At 42.1% G+C, this 26495-nt stretch overlaps 1 protein-coding gene across 1 annotated transcript in view; it reads right to left on the bottom strand.

Moving 5' to 3' along the window:
* Positions 1-6219: 6219 nt before the first annotated feature.
* The window catches only part of EIF2B5 (eukaryotic translation initiation factor 2B subunit epsilon), an 88528-nt gene continuing 68252 nt past the window's right edge, over positions 6220-26495 (bottom strand). The window contains exons 12-16 of the mRNA XM_069212936.1: positions 22006-22096; positions 20993-21116; positions 13131-13256; positions 11402-11512; positions 6220-10839 (exon numbers count right to left, since the gene is read on the bottom strand). Coding sequence (XP_069069037.1) covers positions 10780-10839; positions 11402-11512; positions 13131-13256; positions 20993-21116; positions 22006-22096 — 512 coding nt within the window. The 3' untranslated portion in view covers positions 6220-10779. The remainder of the gene's footprint in view (positions 10840-11401; positions 11513-13130; positions 13257-20992; positions 21117-22005; positions 22097-26495) is intronic.

The raw sequence follows: 26495 nt of genomic DNA, 5'->3' as shown, positions 1-26495 counted from the left end.
AGTTTTCTATGCAAGAAGGCAGAGGGTTCAAGTATATAAAATAAAGACAGAGGAAAGTGAAGGGTTGAGGGGTTAAAGATAATTCCAGTATAGCAGCAATTCACACTCTGGTGCTCCATAGTGTAGGAAAGTGCCCCTTTACGACATTGTCATCCCCACTTTATGCCTGATATTCAAGGCAATTTTGACTGCAAGTGCACTGGGCTCCTGCTAACTAGGTCTCCAGTGCACAATCTTCTTCCCTAAAACTGTACAACTGTTAATACCTTTGGCCCCCCTGTAAGTTCAATGGTACCCCTGGTACCTAGGGCATGGGTACCAAGGAGGGTCCCAAAGGATGAAGCATGTATTGTGCCACCCTCAGGGACCCTTCATCTAGCACATGCAACATGCCATTGCATGCTGCATGTTTAGTGCAGCTAAAAGTGAAAACACGACATGGCACCCCTAAACACTCCATGCAATATATGTAAGTCACCCTACAGCAGGCCTTACAGCCCTAATGCACGGTGCATTACACTGTATGTGAAGACATGCCTGCATGAGCAGCTATGCCCCTATGTCTTTGTCGATTCTTGGAAGGTGAGTGAACAGGGAAGCCATTTTAAGTACATGCACTGGACACTGTCAGCTCCCCCCAGCTACATGATGGCTTCAATAAAACTAGGGATGTTTGGTATCAAACATCTCATATTAATAAACCCTCACGGATTCCAGTGTTGGATTTATTAATAAATGCACGCAGAGGCACCCTTAGAGCCTCCCGTGAAAACCTACCAACTAACTGTGTGGGAGACGGACTAGTTTTAGCCAGCCTGCCACCACCAGACACAACTTTGACCTTCTAGGGTGAGAGCTTGTGCTTTCGGCTGTCAACCACAAACCCTGCCCTAGGAGAGGTGTTTCCACACCCCAACTCAACAGGATGACCTGTAAATCTACATTCCATGGAAGGGGGCTTCAAAAAGGCCAACCGCCATTGGGGTGCAAATCTGGCTTCACTCAAAGAAGAGTTGCCAACCCCCTGCCCCAGGGCACATTTGGCTACTGGGTGGGTGGGAAATTTAGTATTCAGGGAGGTATGTCCACCCCCCTCACGTCTGTCCCACCCTCAAGGTGTGCTGCCTAACGTGGACATAACATTTAGGAATCTGCCATCTCAGTGTTGGCAGATTTAGGAACTCTGGGACAGGGTTATGCCCAGTCCAGTGGTCATATAAGGGGTGTAGAGAACCCAGGGGTAGCAGCCCATTGGCAACTACCCTACACTCTGAGAGCCAAAGTCGACTCGTCCTACAAGCTGCTGTGCCTCCAAAAGCCTAGAAGGACTGCCTGCCTTCAACAAAGACCCATAAACTCCGGTGGAGCAGCAGAGCTTCTTCCCTGGATCTTGCAGGCACCGCAAGACAAACTTCGAGGACTCGAAACCGCCTAAAACCCGACACCTGAAAGCATCACTGCACACGTTCCGCACAGCCAGAGTTGAAGTGGACCAATGGTGCATGCATGGTTCCCCAGCCCTTCAGAGACGAAGTCCACCTCGGACATGCCCCCGGTGACCCTCCGACATCACTGCAGCCTCTACCGAAGGTCCCCTTCAAATGCAAGTATTCCAGTGAGACCTGATGCCTCAAGACACCCATTTGTTGGTTCCCCCTGACTGGATCCCGTCCTCACCTGCAGCATCTTTTCAACCAGACCGATCCCCATTGCTTAACATTGGGCACCCTATGCCGGACTACATCTCTGCACCCAGCTGCCCAAGTGCCACCCGGTGTGACCTGTGGGTGTGGTCCTGACCCTCGCCCAAAACTCAGTTTAAGTCCAGAAGATTGGTCATGTGGGTCACCGTACGGTATGTGTTTTGCTTTTTTTTTTGTTCCTCCACAGGATAACATTGTAGGGTCCAAAAATGGCACTGTTGACTTTTCAAAACTGAAAAGATTTTTCTTACAAAATGTACTTAGCTGAACAAATTGATTCTGGTGCCAAAATGTATATTGAGATACTTTTTATTTTTGTAAATTGGTGTAGATCTTCTTGAGTCACGTGTCTCATTTATTTACGATGTGTGTGTTTGCAAGTGTCTGACACTGCTCTCTGATAAGCCTAAGGCTTCTCGACCACACTGTCCCCTAAAAGAACACCTTGGAATTGCTAGAGCAAGCCCCTTTCCACTAGTAAGGGAACCCCTGGACTCTTAACATGATATATCTCATTTTGATATATCATATAAGGAGCCAGCTTCCTACAAATGTGATATAATAGTTGTGCACAAATAGATGCTATAAAATGGACATGGTCAGAGATTAAATGGTATATGATAATGGTAGGACTCTAGTACCTATGAATAAAGGTATGTATTATGTTGATGGAATGATAACTAAAGATTGCATCCATTGTTCTACTAGAAATCCAGTCTTTGGGTGCCTGCAAGGTGCAGGGAAGCAGTTCCGCTGCTCCAAGGGAGTTTCTGTTTATTGAAGGCAGGCAATCCTCCCATGCTTTTGAAGCAAAACAACTGCAGGATGAGACTACTTTGAAGCAATTCAGTGGGCGCAGCAGACAAGGGCAGGGTCCAGGTCAGGTGCTTCTTCCTTTGCTTTTTCGGATCTTCAGTGTCGTTCTTCGTAGGTCAGCAGGAATCTGCTCTTCTGGTGCCAGGGACTCCCCTAAATACTGCATTTAGGGACATTGTGGGGGGAGTGTATGGTAGTAGGCAATGGGATACTTACCTCTAGGGTCACTACACTCCCCATATGACCACTTCCTGTGTGAAATGGGCATACCACTGTCCCAGAGTTCCTAAATCTGCCAACACCAAGATGGCAGATTTCTAAAAGTTGTGTCCACATCAGGACGTGCACCATAGTGGTGGGACTGACCTGAAGTGTGGACACACCTACCTGAATTCTAAATTTCCCAGCGGTCCAGGTGTCAAATGGGGCCTGGGGCAGTGGGGTGGACAACTCTCCTTTGAGTGAAGCCACATCTGCATACCAACGGTGGTGGGCTTCTTTGAAGCCCACTGCCATGGAATGCAGATTCACAGGTCATTCTGCTGGGTAGGGTCCAAGCGCCTAGCATAGAGACGCCTCAGTTTCTGACCGCCCGAGAGCAAAGGCTCTCACCCATGTGGGTCAGACTCGCGTCTGGTGGTGGCCGGCTGGCTAGAACTAGTCAGTCTACACATTGGTAGTTGGTAGATTTTCAGGGGGCATCTCTAAGGTGCCCTCTGGTTGCATGTAATATAGATCCAACACCAGTATCAGTGAAGATTTATTAATACAAGATGTTTGATGCCAAACATCCTATTTTCAGACAAGCCATCCTGTAGCTGGGGAACTCGCAGTGACCAGTGTCCAGCATATGTATTTAAAATGTCCAAGAATCGACAAGGACATAGCAGGGGCATGTCCGCTTGCGCAGATATGACCTCACATGCAATATAATGCACCCTGCCTTGGGGCTGTAATGCCTGCTGTAGGGGTGACATATATATTGCATGCAGTGTTAGGAACATGACACACAGACTGCGTGTCATGTCGTGTTTTCACTTTTAGCTCCCCCAAGACATACAGCCTGCAATGACAGTCTGAGTGTGCTAGGTGAGTGGTCAGTGGGAGTGGCACAATACATTATGAAGAACTGGGGACCCTCTTTGGTGCCTATGCCCCAAGCACCAGGGATACCATTTACTGGGGACTTACAGGGGGCCAAAGGTATTGCCAATTGGGGAACAATTGTATAGTTTTAGGGAAAGATCTTGCACTGGGGACCTGGTTAACAGGAATCCAGAGCACTTTCAGTCAAAACTGCATCAGATACCATCAAAAATTGGCAGTGATCATGTCAAAAAGGGGAACTTTCCCACAACTTTGTAGTCAGAATCCCCAGAGTGATGACAGGGAATAGTCAAGCAAGCAAATCTATGAAACATGTAATGCTGTGGACATAGTGTATGTGTGGAATGAAGCTCATTGCAATGGGGACAACATAAACAGATCCTGTTTTTAAATCAAAGAATAACTGTGGCAAAGTTTAAGAAAAAAAGGAAGAATATTGAAAGTCAATTGCGGGTGCAGAATCTGTGCTGCGAATATGCTGTTCAATCCAGCCTGTTACCGTTCATACCCTGGTGGGGAGGGGATGAGGCCTAACGTTCCACTCCCTCCTTCCATCACACCAGACTACCTACCGGGTGTGGCCTCAATGCTGGCAATCCTCTGGGGAGCTCCAGAAGGAAAAAACCCTTCAGGGACAAGATTGCTAATGTCTAACTGATGGCAGAGATTAATTCAAGCATTCAATCCATCACTTTTATGTATTGCCCTAAGCGAGAAGGGTGTGCCCAGATATGGTTCCCCTGCACACTGTGCCACTGGAACCAAGCTGTACTTGGCTGATGAGCTCTTATCAGGAAGAAACTTGTCCTGGGTTACTTGTGTTCCAGTTCAGGGGGGACCTGGCCTGGCAGTTCTGTCTGGACTGTTCCCATTGGAGCAGGGGCAAGGAAGATTTGCTTATAGCTGGGTCCAGGCTGAGGTAGCACTGCATGCAAGATAATGATGGGCAGGGATGCGGTCCTGGTAATTGTGGGAGGCCGAGATCAATTCAAGCACTGCGTCCATCACTTTTTTGTATGCTTCAGGGTGTGGGGTGCTTGCTTGCTGTCATTAGGAGTATGTTGTGTTTCTCCCTATGCTGTGACTGGCCTACCCCTGAAAACAGTTACTTCATTATCTGAAAAGGGGTAGTGGGAAGCATTCACTTCTGTAAGGTCAATCACCAGACATCTCCCCGCACTGGTAAAGACCTGTGTGCTCCTACTATCCATAACCCCCCCAGAGAGACTGATATGCTGGCACCTTGAGACAGGCAACATTAGCAGGGCAGATACAACGGATAGTGCCACATTTTGCTGTAAACAGTTAATTTCTGGCAAACCTGTGAACTATCATAAACAGGTAGTTATTATAGAGCTTTGGCATGCAACCTAAAATATTTATTACATATGATTATCAAATCATTAATTCAAACTGAAAATACAGTTTAAATGCTTCAGAGTCTTGAGACCCTCACGGGTGTGTAGGGCGCTTCACAAAAAACGGGTTGATTGATTGAATGCTCCTAATAATACAGTGCTTATTAAGAATGTTGCAAGTACCTAGTGTCTGGAGCTGAAGTTGCCGCTCAGGATTTGGAAAAAATAAAATAAAGGACTAGAACAACACTACAAAAATACCTTTGAAAACATTTAGGGTCAGATGTATAATGAATTTTTGCGGTCGCAAATGGCCCAATCTTGTCATTTGCAACCACAAAAATGCATTTTGGTATGTATGAATTCCAATTTGTGATTCGTTAACATATTACTGAATCACAATTTGGAACTGCGCATACATACCGATTCGGTTTTAGGAAGGATTGTGTCAAGGGCATCCCCTCCTAATACCGAATCGCAGTGGTATGTAGGAATGTTTTGTGACTGAAATGTGGTCACAAAACATTTGTATTTTACCACCTTCTTCAAGTAGGTGGTAACCCATTCTCAAAGGGGAAGGGGTCACCAAGGGATCCCTTCCCCTTTATAAATGCTAGCGAAAGCGTTTTTGAAGAGGCGGCAGGGGTCTTCACTTCTCTATTTCAAAATGCATCCTGTTTCCCTTTAAGGAAAACGGGCTGCATTTAAACAAAAACAAAAAAAAAAAAAAAAAACACAAAAAAAGATTGTTTTATTTAAAAGCAATCACCGACGTGGTGGTCAGCAGAGACCAGCAGGCCCCTATCCATGTAATTTTTGCATTTCCTAATGGGTCGCAAATTGCGTGCTGTCTCATTAATAATATTGCGGTAAGTCGACTTGTGAGCCATTAGAAAATGCTAAATGAAACTCATGGAGTTTCACACATCTGAATAGCAATGAACTAACTGTGATTCACAGAGAATCGAAATTAGGTAAACTCAATCTGCAATAATGATACATATTGTCCCAAATCTCAACATTCTGCTGACTAGAAACGATCAGGCTTATGTTTGGCAAACAATATTTTATTACTCTCCACACAATGGATAACATGTAACGAAGATCTAAAACTTTTGTGATCCAGGCAATATTTGCTTTCTGGGTCCCATATCCTGGACTTTAGCCTCTACACTTTCAGTTCCAAATTACTTTTAACAGTACTTTCTGTGATTAAAAATATACACATCCAGAGATACTCAAATATTCTTTTTATTTGTCCCAGTAATAAATATTTGTATGCACACATATACAATTCAAATGTACTTTTTGGGCAGAATTTATTTTCAGAGATTTTGAAATCTGGTGAAAGAGTTTCAACCTGTGCTCTCTTCCGTCCCAGATAGTATTCACTTGGTTGACAATGTTAACACTTCATCTCGCTTCGGTACCAAAGTCTTAATGGCATGAATCTGAACTCACGCATGAAAGGGGGGCACCTATATTACTTTCAAAAACAAAAAGTGAAGTCCAAATGTGACACGTTTTGTAAAGAAGGGAACTGGTAGCACCACTCTTTCTCCAAGAATTTGATTTTGAGTTTCTCTTACGCTTGCGTTACCTGATTGCGTTGATCTTTCAACAGTACTCATTGTAAGTTATTGGCCCACGGTTCAGCTCCAGCCCGGTCTTCGCAATACGTGCTTCTCCCTTTTAGTAGCTCATAAAACTTATTAAAACGCAGGGGCTTACTGGAGCAGCTGAGGAGCATCAAATGAAACAGAATTCAACACACAGCTTGGGGTCGGGTGTAAATGATTCTATTCCACAACACCCCCGGCAACTCAACCTTTTTGTTTGTTGAGTGAATCAGTATTCGTTTTCTCAACTCAAAACTTCCCCCCACAAAACAAATGGGAAGATGCCATTTTGTGAAGGTGTAGTTGTTTTAAATTCTATGCCTCCAAGAAAGTAAGGCGTGGAAAATTTATTGCTCATCAGACATTAAACGTGCTCCAAATATTCTAGAAAGGAACAATGTAATTTTTTTTTAGCACAGCGGCTTGTTCCCTCAGATCATTTGGATCAGGACCATGTAGTATGCGGATCAGACTGATAGGCTCACAGAAGTCTCGTAAACCATTCTTTAAAGTCTGATGTGGAGGGCAATGTCTAAGAATAGGAGGTCTGAAGGGCTTGTTTCAGGGTATGTGTGCAAGGAAGCCATAGGAAAGTTTGCACCTTTATTTTGATTCTGAGATCAACCGTCTACACCAAATACAAGAACATATTTCAGCACTAAATCACTATGTGGTGGTTGGAAATAGCATCTACACTATTGGTGGGTGGTCTCTTGCTTCATTGGCTCTTCTACATGCGCCCTTGATTTATAGCTGGATCCTCAAACTAAAGAGGTGTGTAGATTCCTTTTGGTGTTTGAGTTCCCAGTAGTATTGTTCAATAGATCCGACGGTTGAGCATTTCTTACTCTTCTTTAGGCTCATATGTTTCACCATCATCTCAGGAAGCATATGGAAGATCAGCAGCCCCTACATATTAACAGAACCACATCCATAAGGTCGTGGCAGGGTGTGGTTTTTTCAGAGTGGAAGAGTGCAGCCAAGGGTGCCTGGGAGACATGTACTCACTCATTGATGCCATTAGGCGCTGTATTTCAACCTTCTGATTCCACGATTATCTCAGCTTAACCAATACTCAGTGTTAGTTGGATCAAACTCTATCAAGGAAAGTAAATTTGGCCCCTCTGGAACCTTTGGTTTACACTACATATGCCAGCAGGCAGGTTCAGAAGCAAACCAAGTAGTAGAATCAATTCACAGGGTCTGGGGATAAGCACGCAAATCAAGTAATTTGTCCTCTTTCTGTCTAAGAGGTAGTATTGTTTCAGACATACAGAAACTAGAAAAGCAGTGTCAAAGGCCATGGAAGGGTCAATCCAGTGATCCAGCATAGAGTCTGGCCAGCAGCTTATTTAATGTCTGAGTATGTCATACATTCCTGGAGTTGGAGAATGTTTAGAAGGCAAGATATTTCCTTCCCCTACTTTTTTTCTCAAAAGACCCATTTACAGAGAACCAAAGAGGCATTCTGTTCACAGCGCAGAGATCTCGTGGTTTAGGCCTGCAAATGGACCATTTGTTGCACTGTCCCACTTTCTCTGCTGTGCTAGGTACTCACATGATCTCAAAGAAAGGGGTAAAGGTGGTTCTGGTGCTTTTGTTTTGGACCAGAATGGTATGATTTCCCCTCTACAAGTGCATTTAACCCCTCTCAACATCTCCAGTGCCCAGCAAGATAGTAAGCTATCTGCCTTTCTCAGTGTGGATACTTTAAACCTACACTTATAGATGAGGGTATCACCCATATTCTTAACATACATCAACGATGACGCCTAGTCATGATTTAAGTTCTGTTTGCTCCACTAAAGTACTGCAGTCCAATTCAGAACATGCTTGTGTTTCAGGCTTTTTTCTTGGCACATGCAATGCCAACTTTGAGTATTCAGAAGCAACATCCACACCATTTCAGCACTCACTGAATAGCACTAAGAGTGGAAAAACTTCACGCTTTTGTTCTATTCTGCTCTCTTCCAGAGCTTAACCACCGAAGAAGCCCTTTGAAACCGCTGCCCCTGAATATTGTATTTCTGGTAAAACTCACTTAAGTGAGGTGAATGGATGAGCCGGCCTCTCGTGTGGAATAAAGCTTGCTTAACATTTGTTCAGCAACAGTTAGTCGCAGGGCAATTTCAGTCTTTTGTGTTCTATTTATTACAGGTTTCATTTGCACGAGGATGTCGTTTTTCCAAAAGTTGTGTTTTTGTTTCTCCAAAAAGTAGAGGTTTGCAGCTGAAAGATTTGGAGGGACAGTCAGGATCTACTTGGAGAGGGCTTCATCATTTACTTGTTACTTTTTTCGGCCCTGGCTGTGCAATAAAAAGAAGCTTACGGCAACTGATTATGTGACACCAGGCCACAATTCTACTTTATGCAGAAATAAATCCCCCTGTCCGGGCTCGTTCAGGATAGAGCGTCGAGAAGGATCACAGCCTCCAGGGTAGAATATTAATTTTTGGTTAGCACCTAAATTTGGTCACTGATTCTTCTCAATATTTCACTGCAAGCTTTTGCTAGAAAGATGTCCCACATCAGAGTTTGGATCTGTTGTGATTGCGTGTTTCGTGGTTGGACACTACAGTATCATTGGTGACAATTTACTGTTAGTGCTTTGTACATCCCCATGCTATAAGACTGTGATGAAAAAGAGGGCGCTAGTAATGTCCAGATATTTACCCGTGGTCTTCATTACAGAGAACATCCACAGTGTGTTGAAATCGTAGGGCCCACACAATCGCCCAGACTACCGCTCACTGCCTCCAGGTGGCCTGTCAAGTTTTGACTATTTGTAATTACTGTAGTTACTGCTTGGGTAGGTGAGATCCAGGAAAGGGCCTGGACTCAAGCACCCATATTTTGGGAATTATACACGAAATGGAAATCGAGGCAATGGAGGGAAATTGAATATATCTTTCAAGGCACTCCAGCACATTTGCAGGGAATATAAACAAATTCATAAAAAACAAAACGCTGTAAGTATAAGCAAGCTTGTGAAAATGCCCCAAAAATACATTTACAGGGTTTCTTAAATCGTCAGTTAATGTGACTATTTCACTTGCGTATACAGTGCAATGACCATAATTTCCCCATTTTAAAAATTACTAAATTGCTTATAATCTATAGATCTGAAGACCGGGCATGAGCAATCATAGCCTTCTATGACATCTGGATGAGCTTGCGGCGCCTTGGTTTAGTAAATGCTACAAAAGCTAATTCTAAAAGGTTCTTCTAGAAACTCTCTTGGAAATAACACAAGATAAATGGGTAACACTGTTCAAGATGCTACGATTCTGGGTAACCCACAAACCAATACCATATCAGTGAGGAAATATTCTGATGTGCTTGAGGATCCTCAGGGGTCTCTCCAGGCCATGAACTACAAATGAGGTGGGGATGCTACCTTTTAACTGTGAACTCTTGTGATCTCCAATGCCAACTGGTAAACCTAAGAATAGCCACCAGCAGATTTAACCTCACTAATTAGCACAGGGAATTCAGCTCACATTGTCATCATCATTTTTTACTTATTTGATGAAGACCTTTTTGAAACAAGAGCAGCCATACCTTTGCTCAAACAGATAATGCTGCCCTAAAGATATGCATAGTGTCAGATCATGTTAAGTTTTTATGGAGCTAAAATATACAGCCTGTAATTATCCACCAGAAGGAAAGGATCATTTTTTTTTAACAGGTACCATGTGTTGCAATGCCTTGAAATCCATCGGAGATAGCGGGGAGGTGCTTCTATTGAATTTGAACAATGCAATGAAATGGACTTCGAGATGCTTTAAGTGAGCAACATCTCCTTCACCATCATATTTAACAAGGACTAAAGAAATTGGTTCATAGTGCCTCTCTGACTGATGAAAGCAGACCAAGTATTCAGTTCAAGGAACCAGAAGGCAGTGACTGATATGGATGTTAAAAACTAAAGTTCTTAAAATGCTTCTTTTCTGAGTTTGGGAGCGTTGCAAATAAGTTCCCCCGAGCCACTTCCATTTCAGAGTAAATTCTCATCTTGCATCTCTTGCACACTGGATGAGGCACTGTTTGCACTGTATTTTAGCACCCCGCTCTGGACACTTGTTCCCTTGCATGCTCTGCCTATCTAGTTTGAAAGTCGTCCTGCAAGGCCACATTTATCACCAAAGCTTCTGAAAATGTGTGTGTTGCTTCTGTTCAGTCCTCTTCTGAAGACTCCTCTTCGGCCTCCTGAAGCCACTGGATAAACTTCTGAAGCTGTTGATGAGAGGACAAATTAATTCACTCCCTCTTGGTTTCACATCTATATTTTCAACTTCTTTTGAAATGCATCTATACTCTGAGATCTCTGACTTTCGCACACACTTATCAGAGTTAGTCAATCAAAGACACAAGCAGCTATAGCAATGTGGTGCCCCAAAGCTCAACTCTAGGTGCACAGCCCAATGGCTTATTTTTTTGCTAAAGAATTAACTTTTCAAAATTCTGTTTGTATTGTCAAGACATAGGGCACTACAGAGATGCTGTGCAACAAAATTATACTGTTGCTACAACATAACCCTGTGCATTTTGCGGAAAATAATCTATAGTTCATTGTTTAAAGGATTGTGCACTCAAATCTGCGGAACGGGGACGATTTGACTGTCTTATTAGTACCTACTAAAATGAACTCTGACATGGATAAACAATTCTTTTCTTCTAAAAACCATAGACTTAAAATGCCCTGCAATAAATATTAGACCATAGTGAGGCGCACAACAAGCAGTAGAAATGCACAGAAGAGTCCTTCTCTATTCATAGGATACTAGGGTTAACTCACTCCTTGTTGTTTGCGAAGCTGTCTGCCCTGCTCGGAAATATCCGTCTGTGAAAACCAGGACACAATCATCTCTTCCGCCACGATTTCCTGCTGGTAAAAGGTCATTAGAACCTACAAAAAAAGAAAACAGATTTTTTCAGCTAATTAAGCAGTTTCCAAAATTTACGGTCTGGAAAACATACCCATTCCATTGCTTGCAAAGTCTGGCTGCCTGATGTATATGTTTGAATAGCTATAGAAAGCGAAAAAGTAGGGAGGTTGGAGCCTAAAGCTAATTGTTTGGCAGCTTCTGCAGGCCCAAATTAGGCATGTCTGCAGTAATATCATAGAAACAAGCATTTGCAATGCAATAGGTCTCGCATTTTCTAGAGTCAGAGGCATCGTAAATTCAGAACTGGACTTTTCTTGCCACATAAATTGGCCAAGCCTGTCTCCCAAATTTGTCTTTTCCTGCCATGTTTTGGTGGTCACTGGCGGCTACTGACAGAAATCAGAAGCCCTTGAGTAGAGATGAGAAGATGACTGCACTAACTCGCAGTAAACGTCTGAACAGAAATTGGAAAATAAGGCTGGAAAAGTATTTTATTTTAAACAGAATGAAAAGTCTTGCAAGCATTCGTGCCTCGCATTTCAACCAGAAGAGGAGCCTGGTAAGATTTATGGCCCAATAAAGGAGATAAGCAATGCCCTGTGCGCAATGTGCTGGCAGGCAGGGTCCCTAGAGAGAGACACTCCAGATGAGAGTGCACAACTACTTCATCAGAACCACAAAGTACAGAGAGTACACCCAGTCTATTCCCCATTCCTCTCTTCATCCTTACACCTTTGTATCGTCACCTTTCATAAGGAGTTCAATTTCCACCAATCTTTGTCCGGCTAAGCTGTCCTTTGTCACCTTGCAGTGATCAGAAGTCCTGCTTTGAAACTGTACTGTAAATCCATGTTACAACAGTTATCATCCATTCTGACACACCTGGTCATGAGCCTGCCTAGCCTCAGGCAAATGAGGAATAAGTTGACTGATCTTCAGTAAAGTTCTTTTTAGGATTCTTGATTAAATCACTGGAGAGAATGTCATCCGCAAGCCGAATGAAGCAATGCTGGAAACTTTACTTCCCATGAAATCACATTCTTTTCCTTTCATCATACCGTAGCATTAAATGCAGGCCAAAAGGAACCCGATACTTGCAGTATCAAATGTATTACTGAAGATTCCATAACGGAGAATGAATGTTCCTATTTTGGCTTTATGAGATCAAAGTATATAAATTATTGCGTTCTCGCTCTGAAGGGTCAGGTTACCTTAGGTAAAAATAGGTGCACAAAATGAAATATAAACAACAGGGCAATGCCAGATGTCCATGAAATGGGCACATGACAAATTCCCTCACAATACCAAAACTGTCACTCACAATTCCAAGGCTGTTCTCCTGCCCAAAATGAGAGGTATAAGTTACGTTCATTCTCAGGTATATGATTAGTCAGTACGGTAGTCTTTTAGCACCAAGACGCAATTGGCATTCACGCGCTTTAGTAATTAGTCAATAACAATATCATGCCTGGATGCTTTCAGGAGGACTAAGATGACCACTTTCTGAACGTTGGGTCCATACAAAAAGGCTCAAGTGCATTAGGGTGAGGTGTGCTGCATGGTATATCATTTTTATTTAGCTGTGTAGCCTTAAATGAGCATGCATCAAATAAGGAACACAACCTAAAACTTATTTACCTTGGTCATTGAGGGCCACAGGCTCTTGTGTTCCAGAAAGAACTCTTCAATTGCACAGAGCGAATCCAGGTGATCGGACGCCCTTTTAATGTAATTTTTAAACACAGGTGCCCACCTTTTCAGCAGCTGTTGGAAGATAAAAGCAATGCATGAAACATCTGAGGAAGTATGTCACCAGCCCACCTCAGCAGACATATTAGCTGAGAGTTTAGAAAGTAAAGTAAAGTAGGGAATTTGAAGGATAATCTACCTTTCCTTAATCAGACCTCTTAGTTTGACTATACGAACATCACTTGAACAAATGGGTCTATTCGGGGGGATGAGTGGAAGATGTGTGTGTGGACATCTTATCTTTGAAACAGTGAATGGAATAAAGCCTCCTGCGCCAGTTACTGCTTATTCCTCGGAGTCATCTTCCGTGTTAAGTCTAGGACAATGGGTGATGTTTTGTGCCTCCCATTTATCCTTTCAAACACACACTTTAATCTGGGTAGGTATTCATCACCTTCACTGCTGGAAAGAGATTAAGCATGATGAAAACGGTATCAAACACTGCACGGGCAAGTGGCTAGGGAAGATTTATGGCAACTTTGTTTGTTCAAGAATGACTGAAGTAAAACATCCATTTTAGAGCAAGGCAGCCAATGTTAAGTGTGCTACAGTAGAGGTTTCTATATCCCACGTTTGTTTCACTACTTAAAGCAACACTCAACCCAAGCAGTTTTCAGCAAAACACAAAATAATGGAAATATCTCACAGTGAAATTCAAAAAAACAAACAGTCAATGTCATCATAAGTTAATTGCCCAGGGAGGACTCCAGTAGAAAAATCACTTTTTAAACCCAAGATAAGAAAGAGAGGTGGAAATGGGAAGATGAAGTGCTAAATTGGCCAATACTTGAAGGAGAGGGGTTTTCTCGAGGGGACGATTGAGAGAGAGTGTGTATTGTTATAAGATCAAGCTAGGGGAAGATGTATGAGAGGCGTGGAGGAGGTAAGTGGGGATGAGAACAAAGAACTTACAAATAGGAAATGTGAAAATTAAATATGAGTAGGCAATAGTGGGGCAGATAGGAATGATGGAAAGGTAAGTATGAGAATGCTGAGAAGGGGGAATATGGAGGGAAGAATCAGACAAAAGCTTAAGACAATCACAGGATGCAAAGAGATTCATTCTGCCAGTGAGTGCCATCAACCATGTATGCCCCACATTACCATCACTAAGAGTAACAAAATCCTTCGGAGTCTCAGTAGCTGAAAACGTATTAATTTCAGGGTCTTTTTGGAGTGCTCCATGGATAAATCTGGGCAAATACAAAATGACAGAAGAAGTACATTTCCCTTGTGAGAATCCTTCATCTCCTTCCTCCAAATTTGTTAGGTTAGTAAGGCACTGCTGTATTGTCTGTCTAAATCAGTACTAACCTGCCCAGCAATAAAAGAAGAAAGAATGTTATTGTGAGGTGAACTATTTGAGCACCACATATTTGGGGTGCCTGGATTGCTTTTGTGGATGACTGAAACAAGCTCCTTGCCCCTTTAGAGGAGCATCTGTCACTATCAAAGGACAATAGTTGATGCTGGTAAGAAATCTCCCATTCATCACACTGGCTTCCCACGTCCAGCTTAGACAGAACAGCAGAGAGTCTCAATTTACTTTGCTGCTGTGATCAGGCGCCACAGGTCCTTTGCTCACTGCTGCAGAGGTCTCATTGAAGTCTCCAGGTAGGACAATGAAGATTCAATAAACTGGCAAGACACTGGTGAGCAATGGCGAGGACAGGAGCGACGAAGACAAAACTTCTTCTGGAAAGCAGACCACCTTCCCTCCAATGGTCACACATTTGCTTTGTATATTGAAAGTGTCCATACAGTGAATCACCTGTACCGAGGCTGGAAGCGATGTGGTGAGATTAATGTTAAACCAACACGCTTCCTTTAATCTGAAACTCTTACAGAGGTTGGCTTTTAGCATGCAGTCAGCCAGAAATGTGTAGACTAAGATTTGCTCTCTCCTGACAGACACCACTACTACTGCCAGAGATTTAGATGCATTTGTTCCAATTTCACACCAAATGGCAGTAAGTTGAACCAAAAGAAACAAGCAAATGCAATGCAATGGGTCTCGCATTTTCCCAAATTAGAGTTAATAGGTTGTAAACTCCTAACCCGACTTTTCTTGCCAAAAAATTTGAAAATGAAAAGTAAAATAATTTCACAAAAGCGAGCCGATTCACAGCACCACGGCCACGTGAGCATCAGCGTGAAGGAGACACACAAAAAGAAAAAGTTTGCTCGCAGTCCAATGTATCGGCAAAAGTGCAATTAGCCAAGTAACAGGGGCGATGGCCAAGGCAGTAACAAAACCTCCCCAAGTAGGGACAAACGTAAGCCATTTACCAATGTAATTAAAGGATTTTTGAAGAGCAGGCCCACGAATGAGTGGTAGTGATGGGCGTGCGGTGGGTGTTGTTAAAAGCCCAGATACATACCAAAACGTCGGAAAAGCAGCACTTGCGCACTGCTGTGCTCAACCTAAGAACGACTTTGCTTTGATAATGTTCTTTATGGTGAATACGGTTTCTAACCACAAAATCCTCACCTTGGGAGTATACACAGGTGTTCAAGACTGGATCTGGAATCTCTGTACAGCCGTGCTCCAGTACACCAATAGAGAGGACCATAAGGCTCCACATCTGCGTCACTTCAATCAGAAATAGCTAAGGACACCATCAGTTCCTTTCTTTCAGAGCTTTCAAATGCATATCCAGAGATCGGTTACCCTTTTTCCTCTTTGGTTTGACAAGATTTGTTTTCTTCTAACATTTCCAGACAGTGTGCAAGGGAACTATGTCACCTCCAAAAACTACAGGATTTAAACCCTGCCAGAGACTGTCACAAACACATTTCTGTGACAGACCTGCAAGAGGCATGACTTTGGTTTTTAGGTTCAGATCCTGTCTGGCACCTGTGAATATTCTAAAGGAGGAATCTGCAGTTAAAAGTATTCATTGGAAGTGGTCACTTTCCAATGCTTCTGATCCAGTGGAGTGCTAAAGTATGCTACATGAAGACCGTAGCATGCATCCAGTCTCTGATAGAGCTGTCCAAGAATTTGCTTTAGTGCAGGATTTAGGAATAGATCAGGTCTATATTCTCTTTCTTTCTACATTCAAGTGAATGTTTGGTTTCCAGAGTCTTGGTACCAGTGTGACAACCCCTACTGTTATAAATTGTGAAACACAATTCTCAAATTACCTTGCCCAGAGGGTAATGTTTAGACCAGGAGTTTTAAACCTGTGGTCCACGACCTGTGGGGGGCGGGGTATTGGTCTAAATCACTGGTTTAGATCATTCCGTAGCAGTCTCTCAAAATATTCATTACTCGTGTTTTATGATGCATGCCTCTACCTTCTACAGTTAACATTATGCGTAGAGTGTCAGGTAGGGGTGACTAAGTCCTAGACATTGTCTTTGCCGTAGAGATGGATGGCGGGATCTTTGTTGCTGCTCCTGTGACGGATAGACTCAAAATAGCTGGTAAAGCTGAAAGGACATATTAAGAATGAGTAACTCCATCTAGTATATTTTCTTCTCATTTGTAAAACCACCACCTAACAAGGGAACCTATTCTGCAACTGCTATAACCTAGTAGATTAGAAACATCTGCTGCAGCACTGTGGCTTGGTTTGGTACCAGAACGCCTTACTAATTACTTTCAAGCTTTTTATCCATGGGGAGACCAGTAATAAACAATTGTATGAATTTCCATAATTATATGTTGAAGAATGCCAAAAGTGGGTGCGCACAAGCAACGTCAATTGTGAAAAATAAACTTTCTCATTGCCGAAGCAGTAATAGTTTGCTTGTTGATCCAACTTGCCTGAAAAAATATGAAAGATTCTGCTTAGAAGATGTATATTTTATAACTAAATGCAAAATTGCACAACTTGCTAAAGCTAGCGTGAGGAATAGCCTACAATGGGTCACAGTTGCTTTGGCCATAAACGCATCACAGATCAAGTTGGAGTCAATTTTGTAGAATCTTGAAAATACTAGACAAACTAAAATAAACAGCTGAGAATAGTAGTTTTACTTCTGTGGCTTCCTGATGAGGACCTTGTGAGAAGTGGATGTGTCACCCAACTGTGTTAGGGGATCTCATTGAAGAAGTCATAGTGTACGTCCCCCATAATGACTCGACAGTAATGTCTTGTATTTATGTCCAATCTCGAAGAAATTCTTTTGTTGATTAATAGGGCAAAGATAAAGAGAATGTTTGGAAATAACTTTTCTAGGTGTGCATCTAGTTCTAGGAGCTTTGGAGGCATAATCTTTCTTCACCTAGGAGTTTTGGTGGTAATGCTTCGGAAAATCTTTCCTGGGCACTATGCTTTGTAGGTAAAAGTGACATTTCTTTATTGGAGTTCTCAAGTAGAGGGCCAGCTTGACGCATGGGTTGTTGAAAGCACATTCTTAGTTCTTGAAGGCTCTGAAGGAATAGGCCTGCTGATGGCTAGTCCATTGAAAATGGATACCTCTACAACAAATGCTTTCATGTTGAAGGATTCTCCTCCAATGTCGTACTTTCTGACTTTGCTCTCGATTGGCAAAGAAATGAAACATATTATTGATCTCATCTGGAAGGTGGATAAGAGTAAGCAAGAGAAACGTAGAACACCTTCATAGTAGACATGAACATTCTGCAACACTAGGACTGTCAGGTTGGCAAATGATGCATAGGGCACGTGAATCCTAATCAGATTACTTTTTCCACACAAGCCGAATGGTTCAACAAATAGTGGCTGAAATGACTTCTGTATTACAGCAATTCCTCTCTCTTAATGTAAAAATGGCTTTACATCCTCTTTCACTTGGCCTCACTGGTACCTTTTGCAAAAGCTCTGGACATTGACACAAACCTTCTTTCAAGAACCTTGCCTCAGAAAAATTATATCCTGCATTGCATCTGCATACCTCGGGACAGCTGTCCAAGCCCAAGTACTTTGTCACATATAAGGATGCGCTGTTCTGTTAGCAGGCCTGCCCAAATCCAAAACAGCATCTCTCCAAACCATAGTACATAAAGCAGCAGACCTGGTCTCGAAAGCAAACAAAATAAATCAGATTACATAACCAAGAAGCATTGGCAAAGCCAATTGGTCTGGCAATCCAAGCGCTTTAGGCGTTGGCAATGTTAATGCATTTGTGTACAGCGCTGGGTTGGCTTTATTAATATATGGGTTCTCAGCTGAAGAACTGTCCGTGGCTGGTGTTGCCAGTTATGTCACCACTGAATCTCGCATAACGCTCATCAGTGTTACTGGTATAAAGTCAGCACTCTTGTTGGTTTCACAACCCTGCCCTGGAGTCTTTCTTCCACGTGCAAGACCCAGCTAATTTTACGGTAGGCATGGAGCAGTTTACTTTTCCTTTGACAGAATCGTTCTAGTCCACCCGCTACAGGAACATCCCTAACCCCAGAAGAGTTTTTTTGCACAGCATGCCCAAGGAAATGTCACAAGAGTCGCACGTTAGTGACATGCTCTGATCCTGCACGCATCCCACCAGCCGAAATCCATTAGCATTCTCTTTGTTCACTGTTTTGCCTAATTCAAAAGGCTTGGAAAGGAGATCAGTCCACATGTTTCTGAATGTTAGTTATTTTGCTGCACAACTTTCCGTATGTGGCCACTTCCTTCACAAATGCCATTTCTGCAAAGTAAATGAAGATGCACGCGGGGAGCATGTCAGCCGTCGAGGTATGGGCATTCATTAAAGCATCTGTTAAATAATGTATTTAGACAGACTAGCTTTTGCATCGCCCACTATGTGTTCTAGTACATGAAAGTTGGGAAACCTTTGTCACGATCGCTCATGCACAAAGCATGCAGCAATAAGGGGGTGCGGGGTGGGGGGGAAGGGTCTAGCTGCGAATCAGGAGAGGGTAAGGTAACTGGCAAGCAACACCGGACTGTACTGCAATGTGACAGGATAAGACCAAGATTTACAAGCCTGCTTATAGAATTGCTTGTACCAAATCTATACATGATTGTTTGTGAAAAGCGCGGTTAACCAAAGAAACAAGATTTAAAGGCCCGTTTAGAGAAATGCTCTGAGCAAATGTAAACATGAGTGCTCATGAAAAGCGATGTTATCCAAATAAAGAAGAGCTCTCAAAAATATTTCCTAAAATGCCCTCTGTGTACGGATATTAGTAATTGATCCCTGCTCTTGGGGGAAGACTAAACACAGGAAAAGGGCATGACGAATGCATGCCATGGACCAATCGGGATAAAGATTAGACGAGTGACAATGGAGCCAGCAAATGAGACGCCTATGGGCAGGCTGAAGCCCACAAAGTAGATACAACATGTCTCTTTCGAGACAGCGCATGCGCTGTCTAGAGCCAGGACTTAAAAATCAACTCTACTGGCTTTCCCCTAGACCCAAGCATTAACTTTTATGTAGTCCGCATAACCACAAAGAGTTCGACACTTTGGGTTTACACCATATCTAAAGGACAGAATGGAAATGACAGAAGTCGAGAAAATGATAGGGGTAGAAAGCCAGCTCCTTTTTGACAACCAAGAAAAGCACTACCTTAGACCAGGTATTTTCTTGCGCAGGAACCAGACTGTGGAACTAGATCCCTGTAACCATCAGACTCAATCCATATTTCCCCATCATTCATAAAGACTTGAACACTCACATGTTCAAGGTACATATTGACAACAATATGCCTCCAACCTTCCTCTCAAACCGCACCATGCACACCCCTTTTTTATACCACATCCTATTACAGTCACTTGCTACCAACAAGTGTTATAAGTGAACATTCCATTAAGTTCCTCTTTTGATTGAATGAACAGCGACGTCTGCTGTTAAAAACTTTACTTATGTGACACTTTTAATATGCATCTGTGTTATGTTTTAAGAAATACACTTCACTTCCCTTGTGGCTAGGTCTGGCCTTGAGAAATACCCAAAATAAATAACAAAATTAAAATACGAAGATAACCCCGGGAATTGCAGTCTAAATTACCTGATAACAATGCCTGACTAGATATTGCCACTTTACTTTTAAAATGTATTCTTTAAACTCCTCAACTGGAATTTTAAGTTTTATTTTAGGTTTTAGCTATACGTTGGTTGCCCCAATGAGTTTGCTGAATCCTTTAATATTTTCAGCTCACAGCTGAATCTATCTTACCTTGGTTCAAGAAACCTCTTAAAACTAAACAAATTATATGCCTGAATAAATTTTTCTTAGTACTGCAATCTAAGACTAGATGACAGTTTTAGCTCATCCCACAGATATTCAATAAAGCAAAGCACACAGTATGTTTTTTCCATCTGTACATATCAGCCACACAAAGTTATCACAGGATAACAATCAAGATTTTCCAAAACGTCTATAGTAAACAAAATAGATATGGTATTAGAAAGTCGTTGTCAGGATACCACCTGACAAACACTACATCTGAAATATAGATTTCAAACATTTGGCCCAACTGGAGTTAACAAGAAAATATACACCTAATAGGACCATATTTTCGATATCAATATGAAAAATTAGTGGGCTAAATGAATGCTTTAAGTGCCCGGGGGCTCATGATTACTTCCAATGAACCAAATGTATTTTCTCTTTCAAAATCTTAACACTACACTGAAGTGGGTGGCAAAGTTTATGCCTAAAACTGCTCACTCTTCATAGACGAGCAAGGCACAAAAGTGTGTGAGGCTAGAATTTACATTAAATGCACCAGGCACAACGCCCTAGTTTTTGCTGATAAAAAAAGAAGGAATAGAGAGGCAAACATCTTGGGATTCAGACAAACAGATCTTATGCAGTCACTCACTGGAATCATTGCTGCAGAGTATTGGCTTGCATCAAGTGTCTCATCCAGTTGATTCAGGGGGTACTCAAGCACCACCTTGCTTAGCACCTGCATCACTTCTTTCAGGGTGATGTTATAGGCGTACCTACAAGAACAAAGATTAGTCAGTAAGAAAAAAAAAAAACATTATTCGACTTGCAACACTTTGCTCACTGACTAGCTCCTACAACATTGTTCGGTCTAAAAATAGATAATGCTAACCAAAACACCCATTAGCCGAAACTGTACAGATTTATTATGTAACCCTTTGACACCATTAAGGAGCATGTGGGCCTAAGAATAGAGTCAAACCTAATAATCTGCTAATGATCTTTTAATTTTTAACTGCACATGGTCTAGCAATGGCTTGTACTGAAACTACAGCAAATCAGTAACGTAATTGTGCTTCAAATGCCCAAAGGATCAAAAATCGGCGATACAATGGCACAAGTGAAGGCACAGCAAGGCTCCCAGTTGGTTTGGTGTATAAGAAAGACAATTTAAGAAGGCCCAAAAAGCAATACTGGAATCATATACAATAAGAAGTCATCACCCGGACCTCAAGATAAAACTCTAAAAGTACAGCCTATCCCTCAGAGTGGGCAAAACCTCAGTCCTGGTGGTCAATGGTACATAAACCCCCCTAGAGTTGCAACTTTATCAGGAGAACAAGGAGGCTGGTTGCGGCAACCATTGTACTAACAGGAAGCTAAGAATATTAGGCTAATCTGAGTAAGCTGACAAACGTGCCAGATCAAAGCAAAAAGAGTAACGTGGAGTTCAGATAACCCCTGAACAAGGAGGGAAATCTAACCTCCAAAACTCTTACACAGCGAGTTCTTTCCTCAGTTGGCAGGTGCCAAAAGTACATGTCTGATTTGGCAGTGATGCATCACACAAAAGTCTATTCAATGTACATGTCAGGCACTCAACATAGATATAACTCAAACAGCTGGAAGGAGGAGAAAGACAGAGAAGTAACAAGTAAACAATACTTTAGTGAGTTGATTTCCAGCACAAGGTTGTCGTAGGAGATGTTTTCCTCAATGCCTCTTTGTAATGTCCCCAGCACTTCATTGTGAAAAACTACAAGAGAAACGGAGAGCTATGAAGGAACTGATCCCATATGCATCAGAATATTGCAAGAAATCTTTCTATTACATTCATAGGAAAAATGATATACATACTGATTTGGGACTCGCAGACCCTTTTCTTCACATTAGAATTGCTTCACATCCTACAAATGCATCATCATACTGTCCCTCTCAAATAATTTATTTGTTTCAGAAAGGTAAATGTGTAGAAGCCACAATTTTCTAATGGGAGGAATGGGCACAAGTCGTGAAGGAGGACCCAAAGAGTAACAGAATACCCATGAAGGTGACACTGAAGTCAAGAAAATGTTAGAATGGTATGCGTCTTTGGCAGGCCACCACAGCAGCCTTCGGTCGGGTGTCAGGGGCGTCATTAACCCCCCGCTTTAGCAGCTACAGCGGGGAGGAGGTTCTTTGTGAGCCTCTTGTCTTCAACCCAGCAGAAAAAAGTTCATAATTAACAGAGGAGCAAGAAGTAGCAAGGAAAAAAAGACAGCTGGGTAAATATAACAGGGAAAGAAAGAAAGAATATTGGAAGGAAGGGTGAAAAGTAAGTATGGATGAATGAGTGGGTGGATGAATGAATATGTGGATAGCGAGTGGGTGAAAATGACTGAATGATAGGTGGATGGACACAGGAAAGGATGGTAAAGTACATGGATATGTGGATGGATGAGTGAGTGAATGCACATGTGAAAAGGCAGAGTAAAGGGATGGAGAGTGAATGATACGTGGATAGAAAGGTGAGGCTGTCAGAGTAAAGGGAAGGATAGATGATGAGTGGGTGAAAAGATGAGAATGTATTGCAGAATGGAGAGAAAGCGGATGGATGGCAGGGTGGGTGGGTGGGTGGATGAAAGCAAGGTGGATGAATGGATTAATGGCAGAGTGGGCAGATGGTACAATAGATAGGCTGTTGGATGGTAGAGTGCAGGGGCAGATGAATGGATGGCACATTGTCTAGATGGATGAATCTCAGGCTGGATGGATGGCAGAGTAGATGGCTGGAAGGAAGAGTTGAAAGATGGAAAAGTGGGTTGATCGATGGGAGGGCAGAGGGAATGGATGGATGAATGAGTGGATAGATGTCCAAGTGGATGGATGGAAAAGTGGATGGATTGATGGGAGGGTGGAGTAGATGAATCAATGGGAGGGCAAAGTGGATGAATGAGTGGATGAATGGATGGCAGATTGGATGGGTGGATGGATGGGTGGATGGAATGTGAAAAGACAATGATGGATGAAAGAATGAATGGATGGCAATGTAAAGAAGAAATAGTGGACATCAGCAGGTGGGTGGGAGGGTGAACCAATGAATGGATCGATGCATGGTTGGAAAAGACCAGAAATCTGTTCTGGGAAGAGTTTGACTCACTTGCTTGGTGGCATCAGCACTTTAGTACAAAGTGTGGGCTATTTTAATTTTCTGCCTACTCTCTTGTCTGGTGGAATGCGCACAAAGTCTCAGATAAGCCTGATCGCCCCTTTCTCCATATGTACTGGAATGCACGAGGCTCTCCATCTGTCATTAGTGGCTTTTGCCTCTGAGGCCGGGGCTAATCGTACTTTAGGCGGCTAATAGCCCTCAGAAAAGGAGACCTCCAGTTTAGCAAACCTGTTACAAGAACTGCTCCATTTATGAGAAAAGCTAGAATAAAATATAAATCCCATTGAGGTGGAATTATATCTCTTAGGCTGAAGATTTAACAAGCCGTGGATGACACAGATTTTAATGGCTTGCAAATGTTTGCAAGCCTCTTCGAGAATGCAGGCTACTTTCAAAAGCTTAGAAGCAGAATCTAAAACAATTGCTCTCATCTCCCTCCTGGTTGACATTTAGGGAACCACAAACATTATGGCACATCCTTCTTCTGAAACGTCCACGTGTGGACAAGCTACTTTATATGAACATGGCTCTCAGCAACAAAGAGGGACAAGTAAAAGCAACATGATAGAGGAGACCCAGGATCCAAAGAAACACCAGAAAATTGTGCTGCATTTGGTGCACTAACAGACTGAATCAATTTTGTGCACACCATAACAGGATAATCAAATTCTTCTCATGTCAATGGACCACTAGAATTTCTGAAATATGCGAAAGGACTTGTTGGGAAAGTATAAATAAACTTCAGTGACCAGTTTTGAAAAAGCAACACATGTATGGAACAGGATTTAGGCTGCTTCCATACCTGACCCCTCCACACAGGATGAAACCAGATTAATATTAATTAGGAAGGATCAAATCTGATTTGCTAGATGAGAATGTGAATCAGTGCCCCAGTCCTCTAAACATCTATTTCCCAGACTATGAATTCCCCACAAACCCAACCTCAACCATTTATTGAGGAAAAACATTACAGCTCCATCATCATCTGGCATTGAGCAACATTTAGGTGGATCAGTAGAAATGAGGCAGCAATAAATCTGGTCTTTCATCTCTCCAAAACATTGTAGTGGAAAAAGGGAACATTCATTTCCCTTAAGCAAAATAAATTCTGCAAATGTGGCAAGATTATCTATGTTTTGCAGAATACAGTATAGCAATGCAAGGGCTCCATCAGTCAGCTAAGTGAAAAAGGTGCATATTATTATGGCTTTCTGAACTGTGGTTCCCACATTTTAGCTTACACACTTTAAAGAGATGGCAGGAGGAGAGAAGTGTCTTGCTCTCTTGCCCAGAGGTGCTGTATTCACAGCAGTCTACAATGGTTATTTGCCTGCAACAATGAAGACATAATCCTTTGGTGTTCTGTAGTTCTAGATACTAATACGCAGATATTTTATGGAAGTGTGCTTTAGGTACACCTGAAACATATCTGTGCCTTGGCACTAGGCACTAACTCAGAAATTATGATGTTCAAGGAGGGCCAAAGCCATTAGTATTGCAGGGTTTTTGAAAGATATGCGGATTTCTGTCAATGCTATTCATCCACTCTTGGGCGTGTAGAACTTTAATGCTTCAGTTTAAATGGACGTGAAAGGGATGGCCGTTTAAGAGGGGCTTTCTGTCCATCGGCCATAACCACTATTTAAGCAACTTAAGGACAGTGCTTTATTTGGGCTGCAAGAATTAAGTTTGCAAAGGATGCTCATTCCAGAGAGCATACTGACCAATAACCCCACTCATTAGACTTGTTCAGGGCACAGAGTGGTGCCTTCATGAGAACCGATACACATATACACACACATACACGATCCTGACAAAAAAAAATCCCTTGCCATTTTTGCAGTAATTTAGATCCTCTTAAAAGGTGGTGATTTTGGAATCAAGAACTGTATGTTTCTCTTTGTAGCCATTTTTATGTAACTGGATATTATGATCACATCTCTAAAAGTTCAAAGGATGTGGTAAATCTTGAAGAAATACATACACAGATCAGAGATTCCATAATGTGTCATGAACATTTCCTAATTACAATTGGGAGCCACAAAACCACACTGCTTCACATACTTTAGGAACGAGAATCTACTCTCAACAACTAGTCCAAAGGAAATACATTATTAAAATTCATCTTCTTAAAAGTGGCATTATGTGTTAGGAAAGCCAGAGTGCTCAAAAATATTTTCCGTCAATGCGGCTTTGACCAAAGCAGAACCAGCACAGTTCATACCAGAAGTAAATTGCAGTTATAGTGCACAAGAAGTAATTTAGTTAAAAAAAGCAAAAGACATGGTGATGCAGAGATGTAAATTGTAACCCTACTGGGGTAAAAAGTCACTGGAACGATTTTTCCGAGAAGCATGAAAATATACAACTTTGCTGGCAAGATAAAGTAAAGAACCATCATTTACAATGCAGTAGTAAAGTGAGTAAAACCTTGTGCAGGCTTATTATATTTGTAAGAATTAATCCAGGTATTGTTTCTTCGTATTTGGATCATGGCTTGTAATCCCAATCCAAAATCAACATTTCAAATGTTCATGTAGTGACAAAATTATTTTTTTCCAATAACACAAACCAGGTTTTACTGGAGATTGAAGAGAAGAGTTGTTTCTGAAACAATGCTCTAACGGTTTGTAAATGTAGTGCACACAAATGATCCTTTGTTTGAGACAGAGAAGAGACTGTTTCCATTAACAGGCTTGGATTCATCTGAATCTCCTTACAGCCTGAGCAACAATCCTACAGTGAAGAGCGTATTTCAGTAGCAAAACTGTACTTTAATACAGAGATGGAATTTTAAAGAGTGCATTACCGACATAAATAACATAAAAAAGTACAGATCAAAGGATGCTGATGCACAAATCTGCATTGCAAATGCCCGAGTGGCTATCTATTGATTACTAAAATAAGTCCATTTTGGACTTGGGCAAAGAAATGAAGCCTCAAATATTTACTAAAATGATGTGTTTCCTCTATACACCATTATACGAAAGAATACGTTCTGCAT

Source organism: Pleurodeles waltl, chromosome 11, assembly GCF_031143425.1.
Source record: "Pleurodeles waltl isolate 20211129_DDA chromosome 11, aPleWal1.hap1.20221129, whole genome shotgun sequence".
Taxonomy (NCBI): domain Eukaryota; kingdom Metazoa; phylum Chordata; class Amphibia; order Caudata; family Salamandridae; genus Pleurodeles; species Pleurodeles waltl.
This window is presented reverse-complemented; position numbering and strand designations above follow the sequence as displayed.